Source organism: Centroberyx affinis, unplaced genomic scaffold (assembly GCF_046629955.1).
Source record: "Centroberyx affinis isolate AG114_WGS23_722 - 3 ecotype Tasmania unplaced genomic scaffold, CSIRO-AGI_Caff_v1 ptg004892l_1, whole genome shotgun sequence".
NCBI classification, from domain to species: domain Eukaryota; kingdom Metazoa; phylum Chordata; class Actinopteri; order Beryciformes; family Berycidae; genus Centroberyx; species Centroberyx affinis.
This window is the reverse complement of record NW_027282397.1, coordinates 17,832-44,585: the sequence shown is the minus strand read 5'-3', so window position 1 is coordinate 44,585 and position 26,754 is coordinate 17,832. Positions and strand designations below refer to the sequence as shown.

Sequence of the window (26,754 nt, the reverse complement as noted above, 5' to 3'; positions counted from 1 at the left end):
TATCATATTGCGGTAAATATTTTCTTTTGACAGCTCTTTAAATATTAAAGGAGCTGGAAAGGCATTCTGTGAGCAAAGGCTATGCGTAAACTGCTCGGCCATCCTCTGATGACACGTGGATGAATAATCATGCTATGCTGCACATACATTGTGCCAAAAAGCTAAAGTGCTGGAAACTAGGAGGTTCTTATAGGGTGTTTGGGCAGCTGCGGAGAAGACACTATAGGATGACCAGTCCGCGCGGATGAACGAATGAATGCATACCGTAAACAGGCAGCTGTGGTGCGGGAGGGCGGACTGAAACTTAGGCGCTGTCTATGGTGCTGAATCGCCCCGGCGCGTCCCCTCACTGTCTGAGGGGACCGACGACCTCCTGAGCGTCAGCGTCGTTACGACCTGTTCATACGAGAGCACTCGGGGAGATTGATGATCGATGATCCTGAGGATGGCGTGAACGGCTGCTGAAGCCTTGTTTCAGTTACCTGATTTAGTCGGGCACCAAATGTCTCAGACTGCTGTTTGGTGCGAGGCCAACCGCATGAATGAAGGATTTATGGAATTCAAACAGAAATGAAGAATCCGGCTTGTGTTGACAAAATGTTTGCGAACAGATCTTTTGTCACACACTTTCATAGGTTATTTACAACTGATTGACCTGCTGTTGCCCGATTCAGTCAAACTGACCGTTCCATGACGAAACGATTCGTTAAAAGGAATATCATCATGTTATAAAATGAACTAATTAAGAAGTGGGAGATCTACGTTTTTATCTTTCTAAGAAGAGGAACAGCATCCATCAAGACATGGCTCGGCTGCTTGTTTTGATTAACTCCGTGGTCCTGTTGCTTTTTGGCAGCGACATGTTCCTGGTGGGAGCAAGTAAGTAAGCCTCTAGCAAAGGAGCCCAATCAATTATTTTGTACTTTCAAGGCTTATAAAAATGCACCATTAGCTTCATTCACAGGATTACATGTAACGCGTGAATAAGTCACACTAAGCTGCGTTTGTCAGTGTCTGAAGAGGCTTCTGTTGTATTTCAATTTGAACCTGATGCTATACTTGATTCTCAACTTCATACCAGTCAGGCCTATTGTACTTTTTTATTATTGTTTATGGGGTCTACTTACTTATTTTGTACATGAATGGCAAACTCACCCAGTAATATCTGCTTTCCTTGATTTGGATTAGAATATACTGTATAGTGAGGTACAAGGCTAGGCTGTTGTTTTCTTTACTTTCTTTAAATTACTCATGAAAACAAAGGCATGATGTCTAGCTCTGTATATTTCTATGTTAAATCCATCATGTTAGATATTTAAATTTATAACTATGATAACCTTGATAATAACCTTGACAGTTTGTCCTAATTGTGCATTTAATAAGGATGATGTTAACAGGTTTACAATATGACTAACCTGGAAAATATTTCCTGATGAGAGAACATTACACTACAGCCATATCCAGCTTGTTCCCCTTGCTTTATGTCTATGAAGCTACTATCTTGTTTGAATCAGTGGGGCTCAAGTCATTCTTATCTGGGTCATGGTTCTGGACAAAATGCCCTTAAAAAGTGCCCACTGTGGGACAAAATAGAGCTAGACTAACATCTTTAACTCAATATACCACAGCAGTTGGAGAGCCAAGTTCAAATCTATAAAGTCATGTCATTACAATGGCAGGCACTTTATCTAACCTCCAACCTAGCTTGGTTTATACCATGTGCGATCAACCATGTATGTCACCTCCGCATTCATAGAGGCAAAATCACATGTGCTTTAAAACCAGTAACATAGCCTACTTGGGATGTAAAACCCTCTGTGTTCTTTCCATTGTAAGCCCAGCTTCAGACTTGCTGTTTATTAATCTCTCATATTTCTGTCACAAAAGATTATCTCTCTCCCCCTCTCTCTCTCTCACTCTCTCCCTCTCTCTCTCCCCTCTCAAGGGAACTGAGTCCTACATGTTATAGTGTCATGAGAGAATCAGATTGGCGCTCCTGTGCTTCTGTGGGCGTGTCCTGTCTGTTTGAGGGAGAGGAGTATTCAGAGCTTTTGCCATGTTCTGCTCTAAAATCTCAAATCTCGGTGGCAAAAGGAGTGTTCTTCATGGAGTTGTCAAGAACATTAATACTATTAAAACAATAAAATAATTAACTTATAAATATGAATTTGGCTGTTGCAATAAGCTATGAGGTAAATAAAATAAATGTTGAATTAATTACTGTCATTCCTATGCATGCTATGAGACTATGGGATTCACAGTGACACATCAGTCAGAGGAAAGTCTACTTTAAGCCTCTTTGGTTTATACTGAGGTGGCCCATTAAATTTTCAATGATACAATGAGGCAGAGAGAAGGGGAAATTCTCTGTGAAGTGTCTGTTAGGTAACCCAATTAATGGAGACCTGGAAACCGGCTTTTTGCTGTCATGAGAGAGTAGTACTAAAGTCGTGAAAGGACAGACTATCCTCCAGTGGAAACTGGTGAAGGCTAGTGTACTATATTAGTTGCAAATTGTTATCTTTATGCTTCCTTTAATCACATCCCAAATCGTATTCATTGTATATGCTGTTAGTATCTTTTTGCTTTTATCTTACCAGCTGAAACATGAAACATGACTGCAGCATCAGAATGTATAGATGTACACAGGCCTGTCTTAAAATGCACATTTGGAAATTTCCAAGTGATTTCTAATCATTCAAATCTGTAGACATATGACATATGGTCCAAATGACCATGTAATAAGGTCAGCATTGAGCCAGCTGCCAACATCTGAATAAAACAGAGTTCGCCCACTCAAAGAGAATCCCAGTGTGTGGCACACTAAACCAAAACTCTGATGATACCTCCCTAAGTCAAACAGGAGAGACACACATAGGGAGAATTACAAAATAAATAACTTTGACTTGATATGCTTCAGTTGCTGGGTCCAAAATGAGGAGAAATTATTGGCTATGGGGGCCTGTATTTATTTACACAGTCGGAAAACAAGCATGTTGGAAAATGAATCTCATATGAGGTCAAAATAGTGCTCCAGAAAATAAACAAAATGTGAATAATTTATTGGATGGCCAGGTTCATATAACTCTGCTAAATTGGCAATTTGCTGTTCATAAACCTAGTGACACATTCTTGTCAAATAGATATTTTGTATTAGAGCTAAATCCATCAGAGCGAGGCCCATGTTTATTCATGCGCTCATAACTTTAGTTGCTGTATGAAGCAGCAGACATTCTCCAAACTTACAGAAATATACGTAGACTACAGTGTCGTGCTGACAAACTCTGATTGCAACAACCAGTAATGTATTCAGTCCTCCATTTTACATAGCTGTGATAACAAGAGGTTTCATACAGTTTGGCGTATTGTTTTGATGTTCATAGAACCAGCAAGTCAACAATTGTGTCCACTGTAATTGATAAGATGGCTGCTAGAAACTTAAGAAGAGAAAGTTATGGAGAAATTGTTAGAAATCTGCTCCTGAACTCCACCTCAATCTTAGCCTTTGCCTTTCTGTGATGATGAAGTGTTGTTACCTCACAGCCGAATAGCCCATGGGGGTTTGGCCACCGATTACATTAACCTCAAACTGGCACCTGGTCCCATCTGGTCACACTGTTGTATCACCGCCTGCAGGTCCCTGACAAAGTGGACAGTGTGTACCTGAAGGAGATGGAAAGGGACAGTGAGTGCCTCTACTGTAAAGAGGCATTGAAAAGTACAGGATTTAGCTAAGCCTGGCTGCACAAGTCTTTCCATGCTCAATTCAACATCAGCACTTTACCAGTGTTGTTACTACAGTGGATACCAGTGTACTACAGCAATGAAACTAAGCAAAGATCACATGTAGCCACTGCTCCCGCATGGCATCAAACAAAAGCAGGATCTGAATGTCATCTTGAAATCAAGCTCAAAAGGGAATGCATAGCGGAGATGAAACAAGCAACTGGCTTTCGAAGGCAGTGCAGAGAAAGACGGTGCTGAGGCTGAGATAAAACCAGCGTGATATTGCCTAAGATCCACTGCCAGGCGATTTGCAACATCGCGGCCTGGGAGCAGCAGTAACACAATCCCCTGCTGTGCAGAGGCGTGGATTTAGTCTTCCCATGGCTGAGTTTAAAACAGATTGACTTGTGAATACATCTATAAATATCAATTTAAGTCCATGTATTGAAATAGGCAAATTCGAGGGACCTATTATGATTAGTTATAGCCTTATTTTATTCATCTGTTTTGAGTGAATATATCATACACAAGAGACCATGGCATTAGGAGCTATTAGAATGCATTACAAGCAGACCTTCAAACTGTCATAAACTTCAAATATCTCGCAGAGGTAATTGAGACTGAAATGTAATCAATAACATGGGGATACAGAGTCTATCACCTTAGTAAACCCACTGTGCTGTACTGTGCCTTTTGAGTGTTTGAAGCGATATGAATTATGCGCCCATGGGAGTTCCATTATGACAATGTTAGTGAACCGATCAATCACTTGGAACTTTCACGCCCCCTGAATAAAATGCTGAGCACTCATTCGTGTCAGGCTTGACATTGTCAGTAAAATCTAGCAGCAGCAGCCTCTGTCTCTCTATCTAGGGCAGTTACTGAGCCATAGAGCAAATGGCACTGCATTATATTTCATACATGTGCCCATGCAGCTTGTGTGTTGTTTCAGAAACCAACACAGGAGCAAGCACTGGGTTTACATTCTTCTAAAGAAATTTTGAGTTGTCAACTGTCAGTTTGATCTATAAATCTTGTCTTTCAATGTAAATAGAGAATAGAATTCAGGTTCATCTGTAGAAGATTTTCAATGAGTCGTGCCCGTAGCCCAATTCAGGGTGGGTCACTGACTGTGCCATCACACTTTCTAAAGACATGCAAGGAGATGAGATTTATGTTTGCCATCTAGCAAATAATCTATGATGCTCATTAAGCCTGTGATCACTTTATGGAAGCACAATACATTGATTGCAGATCAGTAATAAAATTCTGCACACATTCTGTTATGTTAATGCAGTCATTCTATTGCTTGACCATCTCGCTCTATCAACTCTACTAGACAATCTTCAGTGTCTTTTGATCTTGTTTTGAATGCAACATACACAACCCAAAACATTCACTGCACAAATATAGTGGGGTGTACTGTGCGTATTTCCCCTACAAGTAAACACAGGACAGGATAAGATGCCATGGTCCTAACTTTTTTTTCATCTCTTCTTTTTTTTAACAAATCTCAAACAGGGCTCTTTTCCACGTGGCTTGTCATCCATTCAGACATCCACCTGCACTTTAGCTATCTCTGCGTGTGCACTCTGTCTAGATGGGGAGTAGCTAATGTGCCGGGCCGTGGCTGTACTCTATGATTCATCCTGACAGTGTGCCCACGTCCCAAAAAGGTGTTACCATTTGTATGCCCCGACCTACGCCTCACCCACTGCGACCTATTGCTGTTTGATTTCAGATCTTACATAACACATCTTCTGGAGTGGGGCTACTCTTACACACGTGGCCAATAACAAATATCGAAGTCTCCCCAATGACACTTATTACAGCAGAAGGGAACATCAAACACGGCTAAGCTAGGAGGAAACATTGGGAAGAGGTTTGAACTTCATAATTGATATTTGCACTAGGAAATCACAGAGCAACAGTGTTCATCTGTTGCCTGCTCTTGAGCCCACCCAGTCAAACCGACAATGTTGAAATATTTGAAATCTCAGGGTCACTTTGCTTACATATCTAAAATTTCTCAAACACTGAACGCTTTATTGGTTTGTAGATGAATGGTAATAAGAGCAGTTTTTGTGTCTGCATGTCTGAGTCTGCATGTGCACAGCAGTAATGGGGGTTTCATGGTAGAAGAACGCCACCATATCCAGACATTTCAAGCTGAAAATATACTTGTCCTGCTCAAGTCCCTGCAATGGAAATAGCCATTCTATAGCAACGGGGCAGTAATACGTTAGTGATGATTCATGGCCTGCTTCAACTGAACCGTCACTTGCTCCATCAGCAATAAATGACCTATAGACCATGCTTCATGGTTACTGCCTGCTTCTTTGCCCATGCGTGGATGTCTGTAACCCCCATTACCTAAAGGACAATGAGTTTCAAGAGAAATGAATGTGTCCTTTCCTAGATAAATGGTACACCTTAGTCTGAGGAATGCGCACTGCAGGAGGTACGCTCAAGGCAATCAAGGCTTGGCGTTGTTTGCCTGCTAGCTAAAGATTCAGAACAATCCTGACAAAACAAATGGATAACCTTGCTATTGTGGCAAAGTGTGTACTGTGGATAACTCACTTACAAGGCTACAAGTTTCTGTGTGGCAATCTGAAATGTCCTGCAATGAAAAGAGTGGCAGCTAACTAGGTTACTGTAAGGCTGTTCAGTGTGGGTGTTTTATAAGGTGATAAACTGAAAAAAAAAAAAAGCCTTGTCAACTAAGTTGAAGAAGAATGTGTTTTGGTAAATTGTTGAGAGCCAATTATTGACTCAGCATCTTGTGATGTAAGTTTATTGTTGGTGATAAAAAACAATTATTATCATGATCATGAAATGTTCATGACACACAGCATGTTATTACATTACATTGAGAAACTGCCAATGCTCAAGGACAAAGAAACCATTAATGTAAATATATCTGTGACTCATTCCCCACAGCCCTCAGATGATCAAAGACAATTTGGACAATGTGACTCTTCCCCTCTCTTAACCTACGTCTATCTGAACACATTAGGACCCCTGCTTCCATGAAGGAGCTTCTCATTAAATGGACAAAATGAGACAGGCGTAACCTCTTGACCTCATGATGTCAGCGTTACCGAACAGCCAAGCCCCCCCCCCCCTCCTCTACCCTCAGTTGGAACATTCATTTCCCCTTATTCTCTCCATCAGTGGGTAACCATTAGTCTGGTCCCATGTTCAGCTCAGTCTCTGCCCTCCACTAACCAATCTATAGGCATGTCATGGGTCCAAGGAGCTGTGAGCCATACAGGTGTCTGACCCCGACCCCCTGAGGTTTATGATGTCATGAGGGCTGAGACGGGGAGACATTGTTAAGACTGACAGCATGACCTGAGGGTCTCGTGACCTCCCGCAATGTCATTGGCTGAGAATTGATTGTCATTTTGATAGTATGTGTAATCGCTCACCTTTGCAGCAGAACACGGAGGCCATTATTGATTGTCTCTGAGATAAAATGGAGGGAAGTGCGAGAACCGACAGAGAGGGAGCGTGAGATAAAAAGGGGAGACAGGGAGAGAGTAGCAGCGAGGGAGGTGAGAGGAATGGGGAAAGATGAAACTGCAAATCATTTGAAATAGCTCCCAATTTCAGCATTTTCTCTTTCATCTTTCTCTCCCAAGTGCACTTTTGGGTACTGTAAATGCCTTTGGCTGTCATCTCAAGACAACTATGTTATAGGGTAGTGAGCTTGTCCCTGATAAGTCGATAAAAGATTTGCAAATACTAATTGACTGTACAACCTTCAATTAATATTCACTTTGTATTGGACTGCTACCAAAAGCTATAACTTGGAATCCTCCTTATAATTTATGTATATCAATGCCTGCTGTATTTTAGCTTCGAGATTCTATTTTTAGGCAGGGCATACCTGTATAGCTCCTTCAGTGTATCCTTATATCCTGATACCATCCTCAGAAGCGATTCTTTGTTCTCATTCTTCTTCACATACCTGACAGAGCGAGACATACGAGTCTCCCCTCACTTGACCCTCTCCACATTGCATCCATTAGTTTCTGTGACAACACACAAAGTCCATTAGACCCGCATCGACGACAAAAGCCCTGAGGAGAGCCTCCAGGTTCCCTCTACTCTATCTGCCCAACCAATCCCATCTTACCTATCCATTTGACCCAAGTGATTGCTTGGAGACTGTAAAGCTGTACAGGCCCTCTATTGGATCTGTCACCCTCTGTTTCTCCTGCCCATTTGCTTCGCAGGCTTTTGTCCCGCCGTAATCAGCTTGTCCACTGGCAACTAAATCATGATAGATGGCTGGAAAGTGACAGGGTGAAGAAATGCGGCCCTGTCCAAGGGGTGGGGACATGAAATGGACACCCTGGTTACTTTTAAAAAGGCCAGTCTGTCAAGTTGAAGGACAAGGCTGTTTGGAGGGAAGGTGAAAAATTCAGACACGTTTGTGATTTGCAGTGACCCTGTAGTTTAATAATTCAATGCAAGCAAGCAATGCATTTAAGGACCAAGTAACTAAATGAGCTCAAAGATTACTCAGCATTTATTATTTTGTACCCTAATTGTTCAGTCAGAGGAGCTGATATAGTCATGTGTCACCACAGGTCTCCCCTCAAAACCCCACTGTTCCACCGGCTCCAGAGAGTGCAAAGACCTATAGACATGTATAAAATAATCACTATACTGTAGATATTTGTGGTTTGCTGAGATTGCCTTTGAAAGCAGTTACATGACCCTCTGCAGGAACATGCCATGGTGATATTTAAATTCTGACATGGACCAGCAGAGTTAATGGAAGGATGGTTTTGTTGACACAAAACAAATTATTTTGCCCCATGCATAAATACAGCATAAGTGTGACTCAATAATCCTGTAGCAATGGTAAAAGAATGTAATTACGTAATACTGATGCCAGTGTATGATGGATATGAAGTGTGGGACAGAAGTGTTGTGTGTGATATGGTTGTGGTGACCATATCCTGGTGGCTTTGTGGTCTAATGTGCTCTGCTGTGAATACTGTGTGTGTGTGCTGTGGATGCACAGGCTCCGCTGTAGCTCATGCTGTGGTGAAACAGTTTGCTGCTCTGTTTCCTGACTCCCTTCGCTGACTCATCCACAAAACTGACAACAAGTGCTTTGAGAGTATAAACTGGCCATTCTCTTTTATAGAAAAAAATAAACAGCCGTGGTGAGTTGAGAGTACAGATACAATGCATGAATGTTTTCTGGTGGTGTAGACACAGATGTCCTGGATAATTCAAAATGTAGAGATGCATCAAATAATCTTATTGCTATTATTCACAAACCTGAACGTTATCTGTTTAGTAACATAATAAGCTATGTTCAGGCTATACATTCTAAAAAGTACATAGAGATAAAATCATGTATCAGAGCTTTTACCAGATGTGTAAACAATACCTTGACATGAAAGTGTTCACTGCATCTTGACATTACCATACCTTCCACAGCATAATTAGTCTGTTTCCTTTTCACAAGACCGGCCACCAGCTCCCGTCAACGTGTCCGTCATGCACCTGCGGGCCGACTCGGCAACTGTATCCTGGGAGGTTCCAGAGGGAGATATAATCATTGGCTTCTCCATCTCACAACAAGTAAGTCCTAAATTTCTAAATTTTTCCAAACAATGGGTAGATCAGCAGAACAAACTCTGAAAAAGAGAAAAATTACCTCAATTTTATTTTTGGCCACGGCCATGGAGGTTTGGCACCGAGCCTTCATCATGTCTATTTGAAAAGGTTTTGGCAGACCAGTAGACAGTATGAGGAAGAGCACCTGCATGGCATCCATTTTCTACTAAGTCACAGTTCTTCTTGACAGTCTGTGGTACAAACGGGGATAAAATGCCTAAGAGCAACTGAAGTATTTGTTGAACAGTGAAAAGACAATTAGTTCACTGACTGAACTGAATTTGTGTGCTCAGCAAATACGCATCATCACTCTGTGTATCCCGAGGTTGCGTAGCATACTGAGAGAGTAGTGGCACACGCACACAAGATCCATGGTGAATAAAGATTTGTTTTTGTCTGGATGCATATTCTGAGCAACCCCTTACAAAGCTTTGCTTAGCATGGAGGAAGGCTGACTTAATCTTGCCTCCAAGCCTGGAATCAAAATAAAACTTGGCATGCTTGATTTGTCAAGAGAAAACAAGGTTGCAGGGTGAATGCACATATCTGTACCTGCCAAACTGCATTTTTCAGGATGAATAGATTTCAAAGGCCTAAAATAGGCAAACAGCCCAATGAATACTAATGCTGAATGACGGAATACCATATAACGTCAGTAATCGTGTTTATGTTTTATGGAACTCAATGCAGCCGTTTCACTCTGCTGTTCACTCAGTGCGACTGATGGGGCGTACCCAACATCTAAACTTCTCTCCTTATGGCTGTTCATCATCTTACGCACCTGAATTTGAACAGGCCTGGTAATTGCCTGGAGTGTATATGGCAGTTTAATCATTACATTATTCATTGTTTAAAGAGAGTAGTGAGTTTCCTTATCAGATCCCGCAGTCTAGCAGAGCCATAAAAAACACATAAGAAGACATCTGGTCCAGTGCTTCTGAGTGCAAATGGGCCAGAAAGCGCTCTATGCACAGAGCTCAGCATGCAAATAGGAGGAATTAATCCCACAGTTTATGGGTTTTGATAGCCCAAATAACATTCTCAAAGGTCAAAGACAGAGTGTGAGGCACAAAGCTGATGTCTCGAGTAATTTCCAGAATTTGGCAGAATTTTCACTCCACAACTTTTCAGCTTCCAGCCTCCAGTCTTCAACACAGCTGTACATTTCCCCCCCCTTAACCCTGTTCCCTGCCACATTTCCATCCCACATATACTGTACATATATATTTGAGTTTGTTTTGTTTTTAAATTTTCTAGAGGAGGTGATACAATATTGATCCTCGATGTGGAAATATATATTCTTAAGCCACAACACCTTTTAGGGAATCAGTGTCTTCCTCAAGGACATTTCCAAAGGGTTGATATTTGGGGTCATGGGTGATCAAACCTGGCACCTTCTGGTTAAAAAACGGCCTCTCTGAACACTAGACCACCCTGCTGCCCACTATATCAGTTCATTTATCTACCCATTCAGCTATCAATTCATTCTACTGAATCTATCCCTCTTCCAATCCCCAGAGGCAGGACGGCCACATGCAGCGGTTCATCCGGGAGGTGAACACCACCAGCCGGGCTTGTGTTCTCTGGGACCTGGAGGAGGAGACAGACTACATCATCCAGGTCCAGTCGATTGGCCTCTACGGGGAAAGCCAAGCCAGCAAGAAGGTCCATTTTCGCACCCTCAAGAAGTCCGACCGCTTCCCCTCTAACAGCTCCAACCAAGGTATGCTGCTCTGACACATGGGTCACATTTAAATATGGAAAAGTTCATGTGAAAAAACTTTGTTTGATTCTGGGTTCTAGGACAATAACAAGGGAAGTTTTGTCAGTGAGGGAGTTGGGGCAAATGTTTTCTCAATTACAACGAATCATAAAGGATTCATGGTGGACCTTTGTAAGACATTAAATGCTTGATCCCACTTGCTCCCACTACTGTGTCATTACTCTTATATTGACAGTATAACACATTATAGAGGAGAAGGCCTGTACATACAAATCATTGCACTGAGTATAGTGTTTGCACAAAGTTTAACCTGCTACACACATAGCAGCCATGCTTTGTCAAACTCTTTTCAATGCTTTGATGCTAACCCTAACACCTCTGGGTGTGTCAGCCATGAAAGCTCCAATAATACCAAGTGTGTCAAAAGACAGACAGAAAACTCCTGGGTAGATGGATTCATTCTGCTTGCCTTGGACAAGCACCATGTTAAGGGGAGTTTTTTTCCTCTGGCTATCCTTTTGCTCGTTACACTCCAAAAGCTCAAAGGGAGCGTTCCATCTTGGCAAACTAACATTCATTTGCTAGCTTAGCCAAGCCAAAAATCCATCAGTAGCTTAGTCGAGGTCTTGCTAACTGGCACCTAGCTCTACCACTTCCAACTCCCTATGCTTTTCATCTTGCTATGTTGCTACGGCTACATCGACCCCCCACTAAAGGAAACAACAGCAAGACCAAGGAAACCACCCCCCCCCCCCTTTGCCCAGGTACATGTGGAGCCTAAATCTCAGGAAAGAATCCCCACTCTTTTGTTTTTTGGACGTCCCAGGGGGTGAGGTCACCACCTCAGTGGGCGTGAACCTACCCAAGGTCTGTAAACGCACCGCTGCCAGAATTGATGTTCCATGGCCAGCTGTCCAAGGGAGCAAGGACACAGACACTTTTATGATTTTGAGTTAGAGTAACCCTTTTTTAAGTTATGAGGGCAGTGTCGATGTCTAGGCTTTTTCCTATGGCGGGAAAGATCAAATTAACACGTGAGTCCTGGAGACCCTTTGGACTAGAGCAGGTTCAGATGATTTCAGAGGCAGCACGGGTTCTGTGGCTGATGTCCAATGGCAGCATTACATGGTTAATCACTGCAATGGAGGTTGGCTGTAAGGTTTCCTTCATATATTCACTCCAAAAATGTTGCTGCTAATGCAGGTCAGAAGTTAATAGCTGGTAGGAAAATAGATATACTATAGAAAGCAAAACTAAAAACTCACTCCCAACTAATCTTCTTCTTTGGCACTTCATCCAGCCATGAGACGTTATAACTAAAACTGCACCATGCTGGAAAGATGTATGAAAAATCGGATGGTGTTATAGTTTCTATGGAAAGTAATAACCTCTGTCAGGCAAATAATGCTATGAGGTTTGAATACAGAGTATAGATGATGAGGTCAATAGGTCACTGCAGCAGTTACTGCCAACATGGAGACTTCATCTCATTCCATTACATAACACTAATGCAGAATGTTTGCCTCACTTTCAATTCCATGTGGCATGCCAAAGGCCTTTTACTTCGGGCAAAGACAGCAGCATCCCATTTCAGAGGCTTTTCCTGGTGTTGTACTATAGCCTCTCCTGGCTGCTGAACGCTTTTAAGCGCCTTGACATTGAAAATGAGGTACAGTAAAGGCTAGTGCCGACATAAGTGCATGTAACCTGGAGCCTCCTCTCACAGTGTCTCCTCTGGGAGCTCACTGTGCCTCTACCAGGTTTATTTTCTCCCATCGTCCAATTCATTATTGACAGGCTCTTCATGCATGACTGCAGGCAGGCTCCTCTGAATTTATGCAACTCTATATCACTTGGGGTGCCTAATCAGGATTCTGACACACACTCTAAAACACTTCAAATTCAGTTTCTGGGCTCAGCTCATGGGCTGGAGGAAATGTGAAGGCCGTGACCAATAGAGAATGGGTTCAGTGACTCTCAGTTTCTCATAGCACAGATGAGGAAAGAATGAGAAAACTATTAACATTATATTCAGTTGTGAGGTTTCTAAATTTCAGAAGCATTTCCTCAGCTAATCTGCTTAGCAGTGATTCAGCTATGATTATAAGATGAGCTAAGTAAATTAACTCAAATAATTGCAACTTGCATTTGACATTGGTCTAGGCCCTACTTGAAACACTTTTTTCCTTCATGATTTATATGGTGTAGCCGAGGTTCTGAATATGGGAAGTGCTGATGCTAGTGAATCATAAGTGTTTCTCTTCAGCTGACTCAGGTTGGGTACCATTAGTTAAGCTGGCATCATCAGCCAAAGTGAAAGAGAAGGAAACTAATTCGACATCACCTTCTACACAAGAGCCTGTGTACGTTCCATTTTAAATTATTACAGCCACTGGCATTACACTGCTGCTGCTTTACATCAACATTAAACGTTGAGGAAATGTATTTCTGTACATATTTCTGAACAGAAGAATCTTGGATGAAGTTAAAAAGACAACGAGGGATTTTGCTAAGCTCACTGACCTTCAACATCAATATGCTCAACAACAAGTTTTGAGCATGGAAAAGACTTCTCTGTGTCTTTCTACTTTGTCAAGACTCTGGAAAAAGATGTATTTACTATGCAACATTAATCAGGAGTTGTAGCCCCCTGAGTCATCCAAGTGGGTCAGAAAAACAGTCCAGTCAGTGAATGAGCTTCATTAGTGGGAGTGTGTTTTTGGGTTCTAATGTATAAGCAATCAGTGTCAACTTTCCATAAATCGAATGCCTGCAGTGCAGACTGTACATGCCCCGGTTTGAAAGGTCCATCGAATCATATCAAGCTTCCAATTTGTGTGTATTCAGTTTATAAGTCAACTACATGTTTTCTTGTTTCATTATTGACATCTTGTCATTATGTATCTTCATTCATTTTTATGCTATCCCTGAATTTATGACTGAACTTTGTATCTGATATCACAAAGCACAAAGCACCTGGAGAAAAATCTACATGTAGCAGCTGTGACTGAATCAGTCTTAATGTTCTTTTGCAAGATAATTGTCTTATCCCAATTTGAGAGAAGGGCATTGATGATAGCCTATATTATACAGTTGTGTTGATACAGTTTTTCCTGGTACAGGCTTGTATACATATTCTTCAATGCTATGATAGAAATGAACCCATGAAACCATCCATAGGGACCTTTGACTACCATGGAGGATGTTACAATGAACAAAGCCATCATGCCCTAGGTGAGCTCCTGAGGTCATCAAATGAGAAACTGAGGCTCCGTTCCTCCATTGTAAACACCTATCTCTTAGCAACATTGCTAATTCCTACAACGTCTGAAGATGAATTTCCATTGTTTTCTGAAAATTTAAGTTCTGTCTCATGGTGATGTAGTCCTAGAATATTTACTTGGCCCACTGAGAGAAAATGTTTTGAATTTAATGTTCCCTCCCAAAATAACCTCATATCTGTATTTTTTACTTTTACTTCTTAGTCCTCAATCCAATTAAGTGACATCTCACCACCTCAATTAAATGTCACATTGTTATGTTCAGTTTCTTGCTGATGACCACAGTGCTTTGAAAAGCCTTTTTAATCTAGCCTGCCCCTGTATCACAGAGCCATTTAAAAGATCCTTTGTCACGGCCAAGTGCTCTCCATTGAAAGTAAATTGATTTGCAGTGTATCTGAGACATTCCAGAGAGCTAGAGCTATGATACTCATGAATCAATAGTGCTTTTATTTCCCCCACTGCAATGCTCTTTGATCTAATATGATTACATATTACAGCATACGTCGCTAAATGTAAACCTATCCTGGACTGGTTCCGAATCCATCTATTTCATAAAAAGCAAGCGCTGCCTGGCAGCAGATATACACCATGTGTAGCTGGAGAATTTGAATTTAAATAGGTTGCTGTGGCGTTTTCAAAGTCTAGTCCAATTTCATTAGTTCGCTGAAAGCTTTTAATTAGAATGTATGTATGTGCTTTGCCTGCCCTTCAAAAGTGAGGTATGTCTTGCTGTGGTCAGAACAGACCCAGGAGAGCTGGGAAATCTACAACAATGATGTTTTATTTAGAGCATGGCTCTGTCTTTCAGTAAGAAACATGCAGCAGTGACGCAACTCACAGTAAGACAGGCATAAACATATTCCTTTTCAACTGTTCTTTGACACATGCTTTGAGTATTTTGAGCAAAGTGAAAATATTTTGAAGAACTCTAACTAACACTAATTTTGCTGAAGATAAGGTAAAATTACAGCCTAAGGAAGGGACTTTTAGAAATTTTTGAAAATATAGATTTACTGTAGGGGCATCCTCTTCTTCTCACAGAATGGGATCTGCAAATCGACAATGAATGCATTATGTTTGTTGGCATGAAAAACAGTGAGGTAACAATCAATACAATAATCTCCAGATACAATTATATAAATAATTCCTCAACAAAGAAAAATCAAACCACTGACAATGTTACCCCCTGCCACTGAACTGTCAAACAGCCTCACGTATGGAGGGTAAGAAAAACAATATTTTTAGAGGATGAATGTCTTGTGCTGTCAAACATAACTAGGTATGTGGTCCCCTTAGACACAATTACTGTGTGATACTTCAAAGGGATGTCAGGTTGGCTCTGCTGAGTCAGAAACCTTGCCTCCTCTATCTGACAGCAAAGTAACAAAGCTGCATTCAACACTGAAACCAAAGTTTGCTGCCTGCTTAATTTTTATTCATGGGTGAACAGCTTAATAATTTCCATCTTTCATTAATGCCCTATTTATGTATAAGTTAATATTGAATAGTATATGGCTGTGCTCACATTGGGCAAATGTGAGTGATACAACATCAGAGAAAAGACACATTCTAGAGGGTGATTATAATTAAAGCAAGTAGAAAAATATCAAATAAATTGTGCAATGAAAGTGGCAGAGCTACTTTCTCTGGATCATTACTAAGTCTGACCCTCAGAGCAATAAACATACAGTATAAAGTGAATGGCAACTTAGTGACAGTGTGTCCCAGTTCTATTGATTACCACAGCTGAACATGGTAGGGACTAGAGAGCTAGTTAATTGATTTTAAATTAGGGCTTTAATCCTAAAGAAACCTAAGAGCACACCATGTAATTGCCTAGTCTCAAAGAGAGATAATGTAAGAATAAATCAGATGAGTTATCTTTGTGGTACCAATATAGAGCCCCTGGTGTGCTAGTACATGGCTTCACTGCACAGTTCATAGCCACAACTAACACCAAGGGATTTGAGACGAGGAGGAGGAAGGTTGACTAATTATCGCAACACAGACTCTTTTGTATACTGTAGGCACAGTCCAGCCCAGGCCCTCATTCTCCTCTAGGAGAGAATCAAACAGCATATCTGAGTATGGTGCCGATGTGAAATATGTATGGTGCCGCAGCAGCACATTATTCAGGACATTTGGAAATTCTTTTCAGCCACTCTTTGGTATAAAGCCTTGCATTACTTCACATATATTCATCCCTAATTTGGCTTAGTACCAAACAATCTTTTGTGGGTGACTTTACATTTTATAAACATCCTAAAAATCCTGTTTCAGGAATATACTTCACAGCATTTACTACAGCATGACAGGGTCTAGATATCACAGCAAGGTGCCATGATACCTCACCTTCAGCATCAACTATGATAATGTACTGTAGATAATCATGAGGACATCAGGTTGGGTTGATTATAACAGCACCCCACACAAAAAGGCGGCTTTTTAAGGTGAATGATAACCTAAAATGGGCTTAGAAGAAACTAAATGCTGTTGACTTAAGCTATACAAAGTCTAGTTAGGGGGAAATTGTCAGACTTTGATTCTGCATTGATGAAGAGCTTATCAGAGAAGCCTATCAGAAGCTTAGGGAGATGGTCTAACATAAATCTTGCAGTCAAAGAGCAGCTTCAGGGGTTAGGGTAGGAAGCGGCTCAGAGTGTATCGAGAGTTCAGTGTTCCCAGACTACTTAAAGTTGTGGTGCGTGCAGCTTGTGCTAATGCCCAGCAATGGAGACATTTACAGCGTATGAGATACCCATAACAAACGCAGAGCAGTTTGAGAAAATCATTTTAATGTTAAGGAATAAGGCCCACACTTAGTGATTTAGCACTCTATGAGAAGGGGGTTGTTCCCTTGCATCCCCCTCGCCTTACAGAGGAATTCAAATGTACAAATCCGAGGAGATTTTGTGGATGCTGAGAGCGTCTGAAGACACCGCAGTAGACGTCAGAAGTGTGGTGCCTAGTCTAGGCACTGACTTGGGGATTTGTAGGGCATTTGTAACAGGGTCATGGAGCTGGATGGAACAAAGCACACTTGGAAAATACAAAATTGAGGATGGAACAAATATATCAGCATGACGAAGTGGAAAGATTTACCCAAAACACTTTCTTTAAGTTAAGCAGGAACAATAGATGAGCTGTAGGAAAGTGTAAACAAGAAGTTAAGTTGGAAAGACACAGACGTATCCTATCAGGATGCAAATGCAGGGAATGTACTCCTAACCAAGTGCTGAAGTTCCTTGCTTCAGCGATTGAAAACAAACAAACCGGAAACAATTATTGACCAACCAGGAGAGAGAATCAAGTGCATTCGATCGGTTTTGTATGTGAAGAGAAACAAATCAGAAAACACGTATTATTGAGTGAGCACAAGTTAACACAACACCTCACAGGACCAACACTGAAGCTAAGCACTGGCCTAAGACTGGACCTGGTATTTAAGTGCAAGACAGAGCCAGCTGTTTACGTCATCACAGTAGACGAGGTAGATTAATCTTAGATGCAGGTTGTGGGATGCCAGAATTAACTGTTGAACCTCCTGGAAGTGTTGTGGGCCTAATTCAAGGAAATATCTATGATGAAAAATGGTCACTTGATAATATCAAAAAAACAACAGATCCTTCATATTGGTCAATGCCTCAACAATGATGAGAGTCTCTCTGTTTGTGACCTGTAGTCTCCCTCCCTTCTCAATTGTAACGTACCACTCCGTCTTCACCCTCCACACACGCACATCCACACCCACACACCACCACCACTTCCCAAAAACGTGGCAGCACAACTGACCCCACTTGGTAATTGCTATCGCGTGCAGCAGAGAGCTGACAGCCTGGTATTCGGAGCCAGTGTCTTGACGACTTGATTCACTAAAGAGGGGCAATTGGGAAGAGTGGTGTGCTGGAAGAGTTCCATCCATGCAGGTTAAAAGATAGTTTGGGGGGTGGAAATAGGCCCATAGTCAATCCTCTTAAATGAGGATTAATGCTACAAGATTGATGTGTGGTTTTGCCCACCATTTCTTCTGACTGTTGTTCCTGCTAAATGTCATGACCGTCATATGAGATGAACGGAACGTGCATTTTTGCCAGCGCTTGCTGACATGATGACTTAATGGTGATTGATATAGATTGGCTGTTGACTGGTTTCTTTGTGAGTAGTGGGAAGCTATAGTTTTAAGAGGATTTGCACTCTATTTAGGTCCAAACGGTTGCCAGGAGGTTCTCAGTTGTTTGAAGCATCAGCATCTCTTTTGCTTCTTAAATATATCTTAAATATTTCCTAAATATAAAGTCTCTTGTAGCTTGCTCTGTATTTGGTTTCTCTCACATTTCTCAAGACATGGGGACTTAAGTCACACTTAAGTCACATACAAATTGACTTCACTCTCGATTTGAACTTTAGATTAGTGACTCATGAACAATGAGCATCTGTAAAAGAATGGCATTGTTGTATAGCATAAAATGTTTGAAGTGTTTTTTTTCTATTTAGGTTGCATGTGACTATGATGTATCTAGACATCAGTCTGATGTGTTGTTCTGATGAACACAACAGCTGCATGGCATCAGCTGCAGTGACATTTGGTTACAAGACTTCAAACCTTTAAAAAGCTTAGTTTTCATTGTGTTTTTTTCCTACTGGGCAGTATGTAGTAATTATGTACTCTTGTGGTTCCTATCTAAACCTTAATTTAGGTTAATTTATCATTTAACCAAAGTCTAACATACTAACAGCTAAATGAGCCATAATGTTATAAGCTGGCAGTAAATTTCTTAGAAATAATGTTGTGGTTTAGGCAGACTTGATTGAGACTCGTGACTAAACTTGAGACTTGCATTAAGTGACCTGTGCTGCTCAAGACAGTGTGATACTTTAGATGTGAAAGCTGAGTAAACATGTTTGAGTTGTTAATATTATATTACAAATACAGGCAGTACAGGGTTTACAAGACTAGTCTAGTAGGTGGGTGCATTTAGTAATAGTAGCAGTCTGTGTATATTTAGTATTTAGCAGTCTGTATTGATCACAGCTGTCCTGTCTCTCCTCTCTTCCAGATGACCCCACAGTGCAGGGGCTGGACAAGTCCAGACATCTACAGACAGGAGAGATGATCATCATTGTGGTGGTTTTGGTCATGTGGGCAGGTAAGTTTGTAGTTTGTCATGGCTTATTATAGGTATAATAATATTTCAGCCAGATGAGTAAGAAATCTGAACCAAAAATCAGGATCAGAAACACTTCAATAAAGTACAATAAATGTACAGGATTTTGTCTTAGTGATATTGGTGCAGAAGCAGATCATGTTTCAAAATACATATTGACACACACGGTAGAAAGACAAGAGGTGTATATAGTGCAAGACATACATTATAATAAGCAGTAGACTACATGTATTCAATATCTACAGTATATACATTCAAAATGAATGCATACATGAGTCATCGTCCATGGGATTTGGAAGTTATTCTGAAAATTTGGGCCATATCATTAGCCATTTTTGCTTGTCTAAAATTGCACTCAACTGCAGAATGTTTTCTTTGGTGTATCAGCCAAAATCAAATACATAATTAAGCAAGCACACACTTTTACAGTACTGGGATCAAATGTAATATGCATTTTTTGATTTGGCAAGTTTCCAAAGCTTCTAATTACTGTATAATACGGTCTCTATAACAACCATAAACTCTAGGTCCTCAGAGTCTAACAGTAAGGTTTCTCCATGTGGCTTCTTCTATAAAGGATATCAATAGGTTGATTGAAGGTCTAAAAGGTTTAATAGATATAAATCAAATTTAACGTAGGGGAGGTTACTGAGAATTTGTTATCATGAGTGAAATGACATTAAAATCCTGCTTACAAAGCTATAAGAAGATGAAACATCTTGATGGATCTGCAACATGTCAATGTTTATTGTCTGCCTTAATAATGAAGACTGATGGTGCACATCTTTGAAAGAGGCTTCACACTGTGGTTTCCCTTGTAGCTACATCAATACATTGACACACCAATCAATAAGTCATGAATCAATGAACCTGCCAGTCAATCAATCATCCAGCAGAATACCACTAGGGTCCCTACTAAGTCAAAGTTAATGACCCAAGCGCTGGGTAATTCTGACGCAAAAATAAATGTGACAACTCTGAACATGTCCCACCCATTCCAGGCAGTTTTGTTCAGTAATGTCAAACCAACCAAACCAGCGTCACGCCTCTCTGAGCATTCTTTGCTCTTCAGCGCTCCATTCAAGTATGACTTGCTATCCCTTTGAGGAATTGTGCTGATTAATGAAGTGTTGAGGCACGATGAGAACTGGCATATCTGACAGACTTCCAAGAGCGGGGTTTCCCGCCCCTGAGCAACAGAGGCAGATCTTAAGAAAATACTAATCAGAAGAACCAAAGTAACATAGAGGATGTAAAGACAGAGTGGGAGTGAAGGAGCTGTTTGATCCCTAAAAAAATAAATGACACTTCTCAGTTGCAGCAGCAGTTGCACAAACCTCTTAATCTTTTGCTAATTAAATTCTAGCTCATAGCTGCTTCATAAATTCATAATATCACGTTAAATAGGTTTTCTATGCATTTGGAATAAACAGTTACTGCCATCTATATATTCATTGAAACAAAAAATATTATTATAATAGGCTGCTAATTTACAAACAGTCCTCAGCTTCCAGTTCAAAATCAGATTGAACTCATTTACTATATTTTGTAAAGAGTAAAGCATCTTCAAAAGTGTTTGAATATGCAGTTAAAGACCCAGAGAAAAAAACATCTGCTCACTTTGCATAGCTGTGGAGTTGAAGGGGGAAACCTTGACAGATTGGTGCTGGTTACACTGAGCATAGTGTCACTTCACATCGGGAACTGTTCAGTTTATCTTTGTGAGGAACAGCACATGACATGAACTGAACCACAGCTCTACATATCTTTATCTACCTGGGGGCTTGACTGTCAAGTGACAACTTTCAGATGAAACATTTGTTAACATTTCTGTCTACTCCAGATGTCTGTTTCCTTGTCTATTCCTCTACAGTATTTTACACTTTTAAAGCTACCGCTCACATCCAAAGAAGCATTCAACTTCAGTAGAATTTTACGACAAAATTTAAATCTATCCCAGTTGACATTCACTACATTTACCAAAGCAATTCTTGGGCACAAAGGTACTGCACTATTTCCCAGCGCCATTCTCTTAAATATATGTAGGCCAGGAAAAGAACACCACAGGACTGAAACTAAGATTTGGGATCTTTATTCCTGCCTGACTACGCCCATAAAAGAGCAACAGCATTAATCAAAGTTTAAAGGTTCAAGATAAATGTGAACTGTCCCTTTTCTACTCCAGTCTTTCCTCTTTGTATGCCAACAAGTGCATGGACTTGTGTGCAAAAAACATCTATATAGTAATGCCCACAGAAATAAACTTAAGAGCATAAATCATTCATAGTGTGGTCTTTCATAGAGGGCTAAAGTTAAGTAAAGTACAGTAAAGTAAAGGGAAGTGCATACAGTAAGTAGTAGTAGCCTAATAATAAAATAAAGAAAAACATGAGACAATTACAAAAGATGGGTTAGTCTCTTCTTTAAAACACATCTGTATCACAAATGAAATCCTCAAGGGAAATAGAACAGAATTCCATAGAGACCATACAGACAGACTCACTTATCAAAGTAAACATCCACTAATCAGCCTTAACTGTGCAGCTGGCTACCATCAACATCTCCCCTCTACAAAGAGACAGAGACTATTTAAATGCAACATTGTTTTCTGTAATCTTGCACAATTTATTGAAAACAGACTACAATATCAGATATGTGCCACATGATGAAAATAACAGATACTGCATACAGTACATCCATAATGATGAATTGCTAATTATATTAAATTCTTGATTGTTATGAATATTTCTCATAGTTCCCTTCTCATTACTAGCTCATATTAATTCATAACTTCAGTGAAGCAAGCAAGTTAATTGTGTGCATACTTATCAAAACTGGAGGCAGAACTGCATCTGGCAGATTGCAAAATGCAACCTATCAAGGTCCATGGAGAATTTACTGTCTTCCAAGCTTGCAGATAAAAGCAGGAGCATCCCCAACCCCCTGGGAACTGAATTACATTATCCACATGGCCTTTCAACGTGCTCAGTTAGAGGAAGTGGTGACAGGTCCGTGAGTGACAGCTGCTGCCATATGAATGGATTCCTAACCCTCTTTGTGTGTGTGTGTGTGCGTGTGCGTGTGTGTGTATGTGTGTGTGTGTGTGTGTGTGTGTGTATTGTGTGTGACTATCTCTCACCCCTCGGGCAGCTGTTATTGCTCTATTCTGCCGACAGTATGACATCATCAAGGACAACGACTCCAGCAACAACAAGGAGAAGGCCAAGCCGTCGTCGGAGAGGAGCACGCCAGAGCATCACAGCGGAGGGCTGCTGCGGAGCAAGGTGAGCAGCTGCGTCTGCGAACACATCACCACCAGCACAGTCCAATCAGGGAGCACATCTTCCGCTGAATTCGAAAATCAATGAAAGACTTAGGAGTACAGCAAAGTTTTGGGTCCTGTGCCTCCTCTCCCATGCTGAGAACATTCGCTCCAGTGCTCTTTACACTTTAGCATAGACCATGTCGAGTGATCGTATGTGACTGCATAGCGTTATCTCAAAAGTGACAAAACACTTTTGCAAACTTGGTTGCCTTGGATGTATTTTTTCATGATTCATTTTGTGGAACACAGTTACATATAGGCTCTGGTGTTAGGAAGCATGACTGCCTTGGAGACTAGACACACAGCTATTTGGCTATTTGCAATGGTTGATCTCTTGTAACTAGAATAATGCCCAAAGATAGTGTAGCAGTTAAGACCCTCATGTCTGGACCCACATGTGCCCCTGCTGGCCTAGGATGAAGCCTGCCAGAAGCCTCTCTCCTGTGCCTCCCCTCCTCTGTCTCCCTCTCCTACCCTCAGTCTCAGTTAAGAAAAAAATAAACAGTATTAAGTGGAGTGGATTGCCCATTCTCCCATAACAGCAAATTAGCTTTGCCAAGGATTTTTTTTAAAAAGACCTAAAAACAAATCACTGGTATCACTGGTAAATGAGTTTAACTTCAAATTTTCATTTTAAATTGACTGAATTTAAAATGAAAACCCAGACCATGTCATGTATTAATGCTGTGCACTTTCCTGCACAGTTGAAAATAGCAGCTATTTTGCCATGTAGCATCGTGCTGAATCACCGCCCATTGAGTTTCATGCCTGAAGTCATCTTTACTCGCACTGTTGCTGGAACACATCTCGACCACAGACCTTATTTCCTGTAGTTCATTTGAAGCTTGACCTTTATATACGCCAACTAATTTTCTCCATGACCCCTCTCAGTTCATATCGGTATCCATTTCAGTCTTGAATTCCTATATTTACTGTAGCCAAAACCCAATCTATAATGTAACCTTCTCCATCAAGGATTCTTCGACTGGGAAAAACAAATACCATCTCACATTCAATAGAGCACATAAACGATATGGTATCTCCTACTGCTGTAACCATGGGAATCTCCAAAACACCGCATTCCCACTCAATTACAGTCCCCAACAGTGCAAAACACTTACAGAAAAAAAGAAAATACATTGCACCTACATGCAGCATGTCGGTTATAGAAGAAACAGAGGAGGGATCTGGCTGCTGTTCCATGATACCAGAGTTAAACTTTGGATTGAGCTCAAATCCTGACTTGCTACATGGGGAACTGAGTGAAAGAGTAGGGAGTCCATACTATGAAAAATACATGCAATGCCAAATAGGGCAATGGATAACAGATAAAGTCACTGTGGGTGAGTATTGAGGCCATGACCAATCGATAGCAGAGGTCATTTGCATTGTGAATGTTGACCTCTGGGTAGGATTTAACTTAGCAACATATTGAGTTCTCCTGTTTAAATTAGCTGAAGGGTAATCATTGGATTTTTCATTGTGTTGGCTTATCTCCTTTTCCAGTCCTCATTAGGTGGTCGAATGTAGAAGCAAGGTTTCTGTCAGAGAAGCTCTGATGAGAGCTTGAGGAACTCTTCTCATAGGAAACCAGCCAAGAATTGTGAATGAGATCTTCGATCTTGGGTAAAGCTGCTTATTCACATAATGACCAGTGCGCACCATGGGCTAATAAGTTTCCAGCTGGTGCTTTGTGCCTGAAGCTCCATGAGCAGGCCATTTCTGATTCCCACAGTTGGACTTCTTGCTCTGCAAGAACTGCAGAACTAACTTCTGATCATTATAGCGTCTACTATGAAGTTTTAAACTCATTAAACTAGGCTTTTTCTGGCAAATGATTTATTGATAGCATGTGCTGTGATATAGGTGCATGTAAATTCACAAAATGATCATTATAAAATCACATCCATTACTCCTGAAGCTTTATTTCAGTCAGTCATGGTGTATAGTGGTGCCTTTTTATGATCACCAAGAAAGCCCATACTACCCTATTGAAGCTGTTTGCCGTAAGCACCATAACACTCGCATGGCTGTGAGTTAAAGGCTAATTAAGCTTTAACAAAGTATTAAAAAGGCCCAGTATGCTCGCATTAGCTGGAAAGTATCATTGAAAAATGTTGATATAACATTAGGACACTACGCAGTGTCCTAATGTTATATCAACATTTTTCAATAGCTTTCCTCCAACATTTAGATTACATGCATTAATTATGCAATGTGATTCTATACTTATTCTAACATAAAAAATGTAGACATTCTTTAGATAATTCATATACTTATCTATTATGTATATACTTATACACTTACAAACTCAAGGGGATTTATCAAAACATATTCCAAACAATCTTGTTCACTGGTCTGCAGTAAGCTTACAGTATGCCAATGTTTTCTGTAATATATTTGCCATCCTATTAATGCACACAAAATGTTTCACAAAACATTTCTTCACACCATAACCTTAAATCAGCAAACATACTTGTATGACTGCTGAAATAAACCCCCTAATCCTTTCTCACACCTAAATCTTCAGCAGTTAAACATATAGAAGTTTGGGACTTTCAATACACCAGGCACACAAAAGAAAACAGCAGCAGACAAAATCAACAAAAAAACAAGGAAAAATGATCAGGTGGATGGGAAAGTGGCTTTCATGGCAATCAATCCCCTCTGCTTTTCACTGTAAATGGTCAGGCTGAACCCTGCTGATGACCGGGATCGATGGTGATGATTTTTCTTCTGGCCTGTCAGAGAGCACAGTGTGCTCCAAAGACCTCCGAGAGGGAAGGACACTCGCAACAGACACAGAACAAAGTTGGCCAATCACAGCACCTCCACACCGATCAATGACTTTGGATCGATGCAAACACAAGTGGCTGATACATAAAAAGTAGTATCTTATAAACATGTGACTTACAACTTCAAAAAAGTGCTTTTGAGGGGCCTATGATATTTCAACCGATGAACTTTAAAAAAAAAAAAAAAAAAAAAAAGGGAGCTGTGCTTTGAAATGAGGAAACAGCCCCCTCAGGCATTGTAAACAACTACTGGCCTACATAACAAATCAAACTACCAGCCCTAGAGAGGAAACAGCCATCTGACAAAGTCTTTTCATCTCCCCCCCACCCCCTGTTGTCCTTAAATCATCTCTCACTTGAACCAAGAACTGAGAAAGAGTGATGGTTATAAGTCTAACAGTCTTCTTCTTCTTCCTTGCTGTCTTTTATTTACAGTAGGGCCACTTTTTAATTAATTCTAGGCCCGTGTTATCCAAATATCCTCCCAAATTCATTCATTTAACCCTGGAAACTAAGAAGTCACTTGAAGCACTGCAGCTTCGTTGTTGCCAGACACTCTGGGGGATAAAAGTGATAAAAAATAACGAATTTAAAACTTCAGGGCTTATTGAGTTTAACCAAGATCAAACAATGCAAACATTTGAAGTGCTTTGAAGGGGATTAATCTGTATCATTGTGGAACATAGATTATCAGTGTCTCCAAGCATTTGTTCTTAATACTATTTGAGTTCATGGCTCAAATCAACCTCCTCAGGCACATCATTCAGTAACAGTGCACCGGCCTGCTATGATCAAATGACGCCTTAAAAGGAGAGGAGAAAGGAAAAGGAAGTCATGCTGATTTTTATTTCTCTTATCTTTTGCAGTTTCATCCCTCTGTGCCATCTATCAACATCATTGAAGTTTGAGGGGAAGAATGCGGATGCAGATGTCAGATTTCTCTCTCTCTCTCTCTCTCTCTCTCTCTCTCTCTCCTCCCATCGCTCCCATTTTCAACCTTTCTCACTGATGAGAAAAAAAATATCTGGGCTGAGACAATTGTCTATGGCGCAGTCGTTGATGCAGGTTGGCCAAGCTAATCTTGCAAATG

At 40.7% G+C, this 26,754-nt stretch overlaps 1 protein-coding gene across 1 annotated transcript; it reads left to right on the top strand.

Annotated features, from left to right (window-relative positions):
* Positions 1 to 790: 790 nt before the first annotated feature.
* Positions 791 to 26,754, top strand: fndc4a (fibronectin type III domain containing 4a). The gene is made up of 6 exons (XM_071545374.1): positions 791 to 879; positions 9,221 to 9,336; positions 10,891 to 11,095; positions 19,437 to 19,526; positions 22,695 to 22,828; positions 26,531 to 26,754. Exons 1-6 carry the CDS (start codon positions 804 to 806, stop codon positions 26,570 to 26,572), a joined length of 663 nt encoding a protein of 220 aa, XP_071401475.1. The 5' UTR covers positions 791 to 803; the 3' UTR covers positions 26,573 to 26,754.